The 11,287-nt window shown below is 49.0% G+C and overlaps 1 protein-coding gene across 1 annotated transcript in view; it reads right to left on the reverse strand.

Moving 5' to 3' along the window:
* Positions 1-7,949, reverse strand: part of LOC144119174 (uncharacterized) — a 35,064-nt gene extending 27,115 nt beyond the window's left edge. The window contains exons 1-2 of the mRNA XM_077651867.1: positions 7,889-7,949; positions 7,451-7,595 (exon numbers count right to left, since the gene is read on the reverse strand). Coding sequence (XP_077507993.1) covers positions 7,451-7,593 — 143 coding nt within the window. The 5' untranslated portion in view covers positions 7,594-7,595; positions 7,889-7,949. The remainder of the gene's footprint in view (positions 1-7,450; positions 7,596-7,888) is intronic.
* Between the last annotated feature and the right edge of the window lie 3,338 nt (positions 7,950-11,287).

Here is an 11,287-nt window from a genome sequence, read left to right on the forward strand (position 1 = left end):
GTCTTCAGTTTTCCCGCCGAGGGGACGTGCCTCCGAACTGACCGGAGGTTGAGGGCCGACTGGGCGTAGCAAAGCGCCTCGGGGATGGCGATCGCGACTGTCGCCGCTGTGAGGTCGGGGACGGCACTTGAGAGTTCAGGTACTCCTCTATGTCCCGCGGTCTTTCACCATAGCGCGGTCAAGGCGCGTCCGGTGGGAATCCTCTCAGACCCATCCGCCGGTACGGGCAATTCCGCAGAACATGGCCGGGCTCCCCGCAGTGGTAGCAGAGCGGACGATCGTTGGACGTTCGCCACACGTACGCTTTGCGGAATGGAGGGCACGGGTCCTGCTGCTGCTCGATGGGACGCACGTAACGATGGGGTGGTGGCTGTTCGGCAACGGGGCGAAACGCTTGCGGCGCCGAGGCAGGTCGGCGCAGGGCATCGCTGTAGGACATTAGGTGCGGCTCCGAAAGGGGTGCTGGGGGTGGCTGCACCGCTCGCCGGATTTCGTCACGGAGAACATCGCCTGTCGAAGGTACGCTTTCTGACGGAGCACTCAAGTGGAGGTGTCGCAGTTCTTCGCGGACAATGCTCCGCACAAGCGCTCGCAGCGCCTCATCCCCGGGGCCTGGCAAGGACGTGCAGTACTGAGCGGCCGCTACATTTGCCTGACGGCCGTACTGGGCATTCCGTTCCTGCAAGGAACGTTCTATGGTCGTCGCTTCCTTGGCAAAGGCGGCGACAGTTCTCGGAGGGTCGCGCATGAGGCCAGCGAACAGCTGCTCCTTTACCCCACGCATAAGGTGCCTCACCTTTGTAGCTTCGGGCATGGCTGGGTCGGCCCGATTGAAGAGGCGGGTCATGTCCTCAATAAACATGGCCACGCTCTCGTTGGACTGCTGTGACCTGGAGCGAAGGGCAAGTTCGGCATTCTCCTTTCGCTCGCTCGAACTGAACGTGGAGAGCACCTCGCGGCGAAAAGCTGCCCAGTTAGAGAAGGACGCCTCGTGGTTCTCGAACCACGTTTTCGCCGAGTCTTGCAGTGCGAAGTACACGTTCAGCAGCTTTCGCTCGTCGTCCCATTGGTTGAACGCGGCCACACGGTCAAAACCGGCCAACCAATCTTCTACATCCTCGAACCGGTCGCCGTGGAAGGATGGTGGCGACCGAGGTGCAAGAAAGACGAACGGCGGGGCACTGCCGAAGGACTGACCTGTCTGGCTGCCAGTGGCGGAAGTCATGGCCCGAGCAGGAATCGTGAGTGGCTCAAATTCGGGTTGCAGGCCTCGCAGGCGACGGCTCGCTTTGTGGACAGGTGAGGCGTCTGCTCGTCGGGGAGAAGCGTCAGGGCTATCGTCCCGGTCAGCGTACATGGGATGATACCCAGCACGGCTCCACCAAAAATGTCACCGGCGAAAATACAGAGAACAAAGCTGTTCACTCGGGCGAGGTTTGCCAACACCGCCGCGCTCGTTCTGGACAAAGAAGACGTTCGGCCACGCGCTCGGGAACACAGTTCAACCTCCAGGTGGCGCCGGCAGAAAGTCAGCAGCGTGGCAATATCTTCATTTCGCACCTGATAAGAACAGGGAGATGTGGCATTCATCATTAGCTTAATTACGCCCACTGAAGGGCAAATGCCTCTCTTGAATCCCCGCGATTTACCCTGTCCTGGGCCAGCTGTGTCCACCTTATTCCTGGGAACTTCCTGATGTCATCATCTCACATGAGTGTCTGTAACTACCCTCCCCCCTCCCTCGCTGCTATTGCGTTCTCTTTTATCGATATCATTAACTCTTGTTTGTTCATTAATAGACTCTGCTCTTTTCCTGTCTCTTAACGTCACACCTGTCATATTACTTTCCATAGCTCGTTGCGCTGTCCCTGACGTTACTTCAAGCCTTTTCAATAGCCTCCAGGCTCCAGCCCCATAGGTGTCCACTGGCAAAATACAACTGCTCCATACCTTCTTCTTCAGGGGTACTGATAAGCTGCTATTCGTGACATGAGAGTGCCTGCCAAATAAACTCCGCTCCATACTAACCTCCCAACTATTTCATTCTCGTGCTACGATCAGCGGTTACATCCTCCAGGGCACCGCTGCCTATCGTAAACTGCGGTGCCCTATCCAAGACTATTGGCCATTAGCTTAGATTTATTCATGTTAATTTTTAGACTTACCATTTTGCTTTTCATGTTTAGGTACTCAATTGTACTCTGCAATTTGCCACCTGATTTACTAAGAAAGGCAACGTCATCAGTCAATTGCAGACAACTAATGTATTCCTTATTAGCTTTTATCCCCGACTCTTGCCAATGCAGTTCTCTATATACTTCTTATATATATGCGATTAGTGGTGGTGGAGTAGAGTAGGAACATATTTTGGTAATTCAAAATAAGGACGAAGTCTTTTGCTGCGGGTGGTGTCCTTATTTCAGGACTCCAATGGACATGTCTGTTTATCTTGCCTGGGACATCAGGTTACGCTGGATCACTTGATAGTGCTGGAGATAGTGTCTCCTTCTCAACCACCCTTACTGATTCTGATTTGGTAACTTTTTCTTGTGCAGGACTATAGTGTCCGTGCAGGCGCTATGGATATTCTCCAGTACCTTTCTGTAATCATCTTCCAAGCACTGGTGCGAAATGATTGCATCACTGCTGAGGTAGTTCCGACTGGTCAAATGCTTTCTCGTAACCTTTGAACCCTATATATGGGTTGGTTATATTCTGCGCATTTCTCTATCCCCTGACTGATAGTGTGAATGTAGCTTGTTATCGGGTAGCCTTTAGGAAAGCCAACCTGATCATTAGGTTGACTAAGGTATAAGGTTGCTCGAATTCTATTTCCAATTACCTCAGTAAATACCCTGCGAGCAACGGGCAGTGCGCGATCGGCCTGCAGGTATTCAAGGCCTTGGCGTTCACCTTACTTAAGGATTAATATAAAGATAGCGTTCTTCCAAGATTCCGGTACACTCAAGGTCAAAGGCATTGCGCATACAAGGTAGCTAGTTTTTCTAGCACAATCTCTTCACTATCGTTCAACAAATCGGCTCTTACCTGATCATCATCAGCTGCTCTTAAAACTCTCATTATTTCCTCTCTCGTTACTGGGGCGGTGTCCAACTGCTGTGCAAAGCTGCCTCTCTCATTAACCTCCTGATTACAATGGCTACTGGATAGGTTTGTGTAGAACTGCGCGCTTACATGGCACCGCTGTCACCCGCTGACGAAGATTTTTGATGAGTGACTGGACAGCAGTTTTGCACGTGCACTGCGCTGCCATAAATCCGAATTGCCATCAGACTATGCCTTGCCGCATCATCCCTTGCAGCCACCATGGGTGATGGCTCAGCCTTCAGTATGCCTGCATGTCCCTGGCATACTAAAGAAATCGCTAATGCCGGTAAGCGGACTGAAGCAACTTGCTCTTGCCTACATCTGGTCAGGATACCACAACTGTGTGCACGTATACACTGATGGATCTGTGTCACCAAAGGCATCAACAGCAGCTTTGGTAATCCTCGCTCAGCTCAATTCTTCTTCAACCGCTGCAGAGCTTGTGGGCCTTCGGGAAGCGATTCGCCACATTTGCGAAGAACCGCTCAGGAGTGGTGCATTTTCACTGACTCTAAACCTGCGCTACAAATTTTGGGATGCTTCCTACGCAACACCGCCTACCAAGCTCTGGCTCTTTATATCATTAGACTCCTGCCATCTGATCAGGAAAAAGGGCACCGTGTAGTGTTCCAGTGGATCCCTGGACACTGCGGACTCGATGGAAATGAGACCGCCGACGCTGAAGCAAGAAGCGCTTTCAGTAGTGGCCTGCGCACAGCTGTGCGATTCTCTAGACCGGACACCACTTGTCTCCTTTCGGCATCTATGAGGAGTGCGACGGCTAGATACTAGGCCCTGCCAGACACTAGACACATCCGCCTTAAACGGCTATATCCGGCGATGACCTCTTCTGTTCCTCGCGGAATACCACGCCCTATTTCATGCATAACACATAGGCTAAGTTTAAATGTCGCCTTCAAGTGCAAGTACTTCCACTTAATTGTACAAGCGGTCTCCCCGGACTGTACCACATGTAGAGACTGTAGAACGTCTTTTAGTGGCATGCCCAGCGTATGCACGTGAAATACTCAGGCTGGCATCTGCTTTGAAGTCTATGGACACAAGGCCCCTCCCGGAGGATTTTATCCACGGCGCTTGGCCAGATAGTTCTGAAACTGTACAGGCAACGCGAGCGCTCTCACGCTTTTTAAGCGACACGGGCCTTCCCTCGCGTTTGTGATGTTAAAAAGCGTGCCTTGTTTTTTTTGTCTTTTTTTTATCTGCCTACTCCCATCATCATCATCCCCCATCGTGACCTTCTTTTTTCTCCTCTTCCCGTTCCCCAGTGCAGAGTAGCAGGCCAGATATTTATTTATCCAGCCAACCTCTCTGTATTTCCCGCCAATAAACCCTCTCTCTAATGTAGAACTCTTCGACCACTTTAACTATCTTGTCTATACTGCTCACTACATTGCCCTCCTCGTCTCTTAGCGCATACATCTGATTTAAGGATGCCTATAGTTTCCTCGACCGATTTTAGGTTACCTCCGTTCCTAACAGCTTCCTCGGTTCCTCTTTCTTCGCCGGCGGGATGTGCAGTTCCTCCACACTACAGCCTCCGTCATTAGCGTCCTGATTACCTCTGCTACTGCAGAAATGTGGGTAGCGGCTAAATTATCCAAAATGATAATGACACATAATACTCCTTGGCTCGTGCGGCGTACATCAGATTTCTGCCTATGCCTAGTTTCCTATTCATTGCTGTTAGGCTACCTCCTTTCTTATGAGCCTGCTCGATGCTCTGCATATTATATTTCCTTTTGTCGGATACCATACGCTTACTGATTAGCTCTGACATCTGCCAGTGTAATGCTACCTATGTAATTAAAGGGTTTCATCTTTTGATTTATTAATCAGGTCTTGCGTCTCCTGAGAGAGCTCGCCAGTATCCTGTCTGGCTGCCGTAGCCGCTACTCCTATGACCCACTCCGTAATATTATTTGCAAGATCACCATTCGTCCCTTCAACTCGAAAGTCGTCGTCCTCAGCTGTCCAAATTCAAAGAGGAATACCTGTTCTGCAACGAGATCCTGAATTCCTCTACGTGCCCGCCTTTTAACATTGTATATGATTTGCCTATCCTCCTAACCTCACTAAGTTCACTGGCATCCCATTTAATAACAGACAGTTCCCCGAACAGTACTTCTAGGCTGGCCTCACTAGATAAGGTTGTGGTGTTAGACGTTGCCAGGTTAAATTTCCTGTGGTTGTTCCTCCGCGGGACGAGAGATTCGTAGCGCGTTCGGCTGCGTCACAAATCTGACCGCATTTGTCAGCTGCTTCGCAGCCGCTGGGAACTAAGGGCCGAGGGTTAATTCATGTAATCATATAGAATGTGGTGGCCAAGCACTACATCAAGGTGGCCATATCCTGTTCTGGCGATAGGATGCGTTGTCGGCCTTGGTCGCCGTGATCAGGCCTCACCTTACTCCTAGCTCCATCGACGGTCGGATTTTTCTCGTCCAACGGAAAATTGTTCAGCACCGGTATTGAAACCGCGGTCCTCTGGCACGCGAGGCGAATGCTCTATCTCTATGCCATCGCTCATCCCAATGTGGCGTTTGTTGGGCCGCAAATAAGAAATAAATGCAAGAGTTACTGAAACATTGGAAAGCATAAAGAAACGTTCTTTTTTATGGTGTTGATGCAGTTTACTAGAAGGGAAAATAATTGTGCAACCATTTTAAATAGGAGAATATTTGCAGAAGGTAGAAGAAACAAACCAGCCACATGCAGCCGATGGGATTCGAACTCATCACTAACGCATGTCACACGCAGTGCTCCACCAGCTGAGATACGGCGGAGCCGGTCTTTCCTTCTATTTTCGAATCTATTTAGATCGCATGCATCGTAACTTTGAGAGTGCTTACCAGCTCCGCACCCATCTATAAGGACCGACGTTTTGCTTTCGATCCTATATGGTGTTTCAGCCAACTTGTGCCAAGCTTTAAAAAATAATGTCACGTTCTACGAATATTCGAGTAGACTAGGGTTGTAGGTGGTCATCTTTGCCAGCCTGCGTGTTTTCTAAGTAAGTCTAATTTGCTAACTCAGGCGAAAAATGTATTGGATCAAATTAGAGCTCCCAGTTGGATCCAATTAGAATGTCCAATTGTGTATTTTGAACCAATTGAAAGCTCCAGTTGAGCAGAACTAGTTGCTTTCAATTGAAAATTACAAGAATATTTTGTGCCTGGGAATCAATACAGATATATTCGCCAACTTTTGTCGTAAACAATAGCGCAAAATTCCCATTGTAAATGTTGTAAAGCACGTTGACAAAACTGATCGTAGTTGTTTTCTTTTGATGTAACTTTCACGTGGCCCCTAAAAATTTCCCTGCATTTAAAAACTGTTACATGACTGTGTGCTTCTGCATCGCGATGTTAGCAACCTAAAACGCACCCCGACTGATGGATCTCAGTTACACAAAGCGAAGTAATCAAAACGCCACCGGCCACAGCAAAGGTTCTCAGAAATGTGCGGGCAATTTGTTTTCCTAGAATCGTGATGCAGCAGGAGGAGTCAGACCACGCCGTCGCTGTTTCACGGCATAGCACAGATACGTTTTTGCTGTCCAGCGTGTTCGAGCCCATGATACAGCCTAATTATTCCAGCAAAATGAAGCACTCGCGCTTAGTGAAGAACCGGCTCCCCCGTGACGATGGCCTATTTATTCTCTCTCTTTTCTTGCTACTGAGGAAACTGCGCTAAGTGGTGCACAAACATGCGAGCACATAGCGACGAAGCGCTTCGTCCGTCAGCGTTCACGACTTTCTGTACCACTTAGCGCGATTTCCTCAGTATGAAACGTCAACTATAGCCCCGCTCTTGCCTTTCCGCATTCCCCTATGGCTTCTCTGGTTTCAGCCCCTGTTGGATTCTCTGTGAAATCATTTCAGACCGCTCATGTATTGCAGCCAGGTCATTTAAAGTGTCATCCGTGCAGTTTAGAGCCGCCCTAATGCGCAAATAAATGTCCCCTTTTATGCCAAAATCTAACAAGTTCCAGTGAGGGGAGACGCTTTCTAAATTTGTTGTCAAACTACTGCAGCACTCTTTCTCTGCATACTAAATTGAGAGGCAGTGTTTCTGATGACAAAACTATCGCGTTGGTAAGAGAGAACAAATCAGTTTGAGCGCCCAGCTTCTGAATAGACCTACTCGCGAAAGAGGACTAAATCGACGATTCACGAAACTCTCTGAGAAAAGAAAATGTTTTTATATTTTGTGACAACGCTGTCTACGGAACAAACTCATTCTCTCGGCGTCGATAACGCACATTGGAAGCGCCAAACACGCAAGAATTCTGTCGAGTTTAAGGACCTTATTAGTAACTTACGGGTTTCGCGTGAGGGGTCCATTATTGTACAGCGTGGTCCGTGTTCTTCCCGTATCCTCCGGAATGTGACAAACACCACTGGTGACGAAGAAGAGCCAAGAGGCGACGCAAATGGGGATCGACACTGCCACACTAGGCGTCATTGCTGAAAAAGCAGGGACGGTGAAATTCCAAGAATTTTGTGACTCTTACGCCGGCAAGAAGTCCCTTTGGAAACACTGCTGGATTGAGCGATTATTCGTAACGGCCTCTATAGCAGAAGTACTGGTCGTCGCTTGTGAGCTGCTTCAGTGAAGAAAACTCATCGCTAATGTACTTACTTGGTTCAAATGCGGGCTATCGCGAACCTTTTGCAAAGGGATACGTCATCAGCGTTCTCTTATTTAGCCAACAATGTGGGGGTGAATCCGCTTGCTTTCGAATGCAAGGTATACCTACCGGTGGGCACATGCGCGATTGGTGTCTCGATGCTGTCGCCATTAGTCTGCTGCTCACAATGAACAATGAGGTTCACACACCGTTCCAAGCCCAGCTTTCGCGTCTCGTCGTGGGCCGACAACAGGACCTTTGGTGCTTAACATTGTGTTTGTAGGTTAAAATGAGAAAGGGAGAAGGGGTACTGCAAAGTCATCGCTAACGCTTCTTTTTGCTGGCGCTGCTAAAGGCAGTGGTCTTTTGCGACAATGGACAATTGCGTTGCTTTTAAAAGCGCGGCGTCTTTTGGGACAATGGACAATTGTGTCGCTTTTAAAAGCGCGGCCCCTGTAGAGAAAGGAGGTATGTACAGAGGTTTAAGGGCCTGAAAAAAAAATAAAACCTGGTGAACAAGGCGGAAAAATAACTGTGGAATTTCCGAATAAGATTTTGTTCCCAGTGTTAGACTTCAAGTTGCTTACCCAGTGGAGCGAAATAACAGGCAATAAAGGGAGGCACCCAAATAGGCTTCAACGCAAAAGACCAGCGTGCAAAAACACACACACGAGGAAAGGCACAGGCAGCGAACCGATTTGTTGTGTGTGCATTTCCTTGTTTCTCACCGTTTCGCACTGGTCATTTGCAATGAAGCCTTACTAAGTTGCCCAGATAACAGTTCTTGCACCCAAGTTAGCTGTGCCACGTAGCTGTTGTCACTCACACAGAAAGAGGTAATCAATAGTATACTGCCTCCTCAAGAAAAATTTTCTCACAGGACAACAAAAAGAATAAAACCTTGGTAGTATCATAGCGAGATGTCAAGTCAATCAACCCAGGAACACCAAATTTATGAAAGCTAGCGTGCGCGCGTCACTTGGCTTTCTTTATCGGTTTTTCGCGTATACTTTAGGTTTAGGATAAACTGGTGCCCCGAGACCATTGGAGCCGGCACTACGGAAACGAAGCCATTCAAGCTTTTATTGCTGTTTTTGCAGGCTGCTAGTTTTAATCATTGCTCTCGCACCTTCCTCTTACTCTTGCCAGTTCCACGCCTAACATTATTTGCATGTGTGTTGTCGAATTCTGGTGCTGAACGAGCGTCACATCGACCCTCGAGTTTTCGTTTGTTGCGCCGTTATCCATATTATTGTCTGTTGCTCTTCTTGTGGGGCGACCTTGAACTCAACCCAGGACCCTCATTTGAGGAGACACTTGCTCTGTTTCTGGAAGGTGAAAATGTAATTACGGCGAAGCTTGCAGTTATCGTGGAAGCACAGACTAAGCAGACGCTCTCCATAAGCGACCTTGGCTCCAGAATTCAGTCTTTAGAGTCCAAATTTCGTAGTTTTGAGGATTTACAGGCTACAATTTCTGAATGCAAAGAGGAAACCGAACGACAGAAACAGGTACTTCTGTCATTACTGTCCAAAATTCACGACCTCGAGAACTGCCGTCGGCGCTGCAATCTGCTCTTTTACGGAGTGAAATAAGTCCATGCTAACTGGTCTAGCGAAGAATCTGAACGTCACATCCGAGATATTTGTCAGGAAAACTTGGGAATCCGTTCTGGTTCTGTAGAGCGGGCGCACGGAATTGGCAAGCTTCAGTCTGGAAAAACGCGGCCTTTGATTGCTAACTTTACTGCGTTTAAAGAGAGGTAACAGGTTCTAAGTGACACAAAGAAGTTAAAAGGAACCGTCATAAGCGCTTCGAAGGATTTTTCCAAAACCGTGAGGATGAAACGGAAGTTCTTATGGGAATATGCTAAGTCACAGAAAAGCGAAAGCGATAAAGTGAGCCTCCGGTATGACACCCTGATCATGAACGGGCAAAAGTACGTGGGTGATGGCGGTGTGAACCAAGTTGTGCCGCTGACTTGACCATCTCGGACAAGCGATGTGCGTCTTTGCTTTCTTCTCGTCAACTGCCCAGGTGTTAAGAACAAGGAGGATGGCTTCCCTGCTTTGATTGAAACAGCCAACTGTTATCATGGGGACAGAATCATGGTTAGATGAAGACATTGCTGATAACTAAGTATTTGCGGCTGGCTTTACCGCTTATAAGAAGGACAGCAGTTCTCACGGTGCAGGTGTGTTTAATAGATAACAATGTTTTTCACGCTCAGCTAATAGTGATTCAGTCACTTGTGAGGCAGTGATCTGCCACTTTATGCTGGCTAATGTCAAAGTGTTGACTGTATGCAGCTTTTACCGAGCTCCGGGTTCTTTCGTCGACTCATAGTTGGAGCTTACAGAGGCACTCGAAACACAAGTAGATGCGTTTAGTAAACGGCGGGGACTTTGTGGGGAATCAGCCTCGCTGTTTCCCCTTATGGTTTGCTTTCCCGCGATGCACCGTCTGCAGCAGCCTCACCTCGAGGAGGGGCACATTCCCTGGTTAGTTACCTTATCTAATAGTAGAGGGCGCCAACGTCGGAGCGCGAGAGACGGCTTTCAGCTCGCGCGCGGGAGAGCATGATCCTTTTCGGCAGGGATCGTCGGCGCCACTGGACGTTTCGCACGCGACTCCGCTCTTCGCCAGCGGGGCGAGGAAGTGGCGGGGAGACTCGCTCCCGTATCTCGTTCCGTCCGGCCTCCGAGTATCCCTTGCCCTAGCGCGGGCGAACATTCCCTCCTAACCTTGTTGGTGAGTCGGACGACCTCGATTCCTTAGCGTACCTTGTTGCTAGCTGGCGTTATTGTTGCTGTAGCAATTAATGCCTGTTTGTGTCAGCCAATGGGTCGTTCTTTTGTTCCCTCATAGGAAGGCCCGCCGTGGCCGACGTGCGCTAGGTAGCTTACGCGATCACGGGGTGGGTCTGGTGGTTTTGAACTGTGTCAGCCGCGATTAGATGGATAGAAAGTATTTATTTCCCCGATTAAAACCCCACAACTTAAACTTGTCTTCTCTCGACTGGCACTAACAGCCCAATGTCATCACTACAGGAGACAGCTGCAGTCAAGAAATAAACAACTTAAGTTTTTCGCGCATTACCAATAAGCGAAAGAACCAACACGCGGAGAAAATATTTTAGATATAATACTGACAAATCAACCTGACCTTGTTGTCTCTGCATTTGTTGTGCCTGACCTAAGTGACTGTCACTGATCTCCCCGGAGAACACTCGGACCGAAAGAATGGACTAGGCGACAGGTGTACCCAAACAGACGCACATTTAATACACGCTACGTGACACACACACTAGCACACAAAACTAACACAACACACAGACTATAAATACACACGACCCATGAACACAGCTACCAGCCTCGACTACTAGCGTTCTACTGCTAGTGGTCGGCGTTCGTGCTCACGGTTGCTTCGGTGCGACGTTGTATGGATCCAATCGCCGGCGTCCAGGCAGCGTTCGACGTGCTTGGGCTGGCGTCGCTGGCTGCGTAGTACAAGCTCCCCGTCTAAGCG

This window comes from Amblyomma americanum, chromosome 2, assembly GCF_052857255.1.
Source record: "Amblyomma americanum isolate KBUSLIRL-KWMA chromosome 2, ASM5285725v1, whole genome shotgun sequence".
Lineage (NCBI taxonomy): Eukaryota > Metazoa > Arthropoda > Arachnida > Ixodida > Ixodidae > Amblyomma > Amblyomma americanum.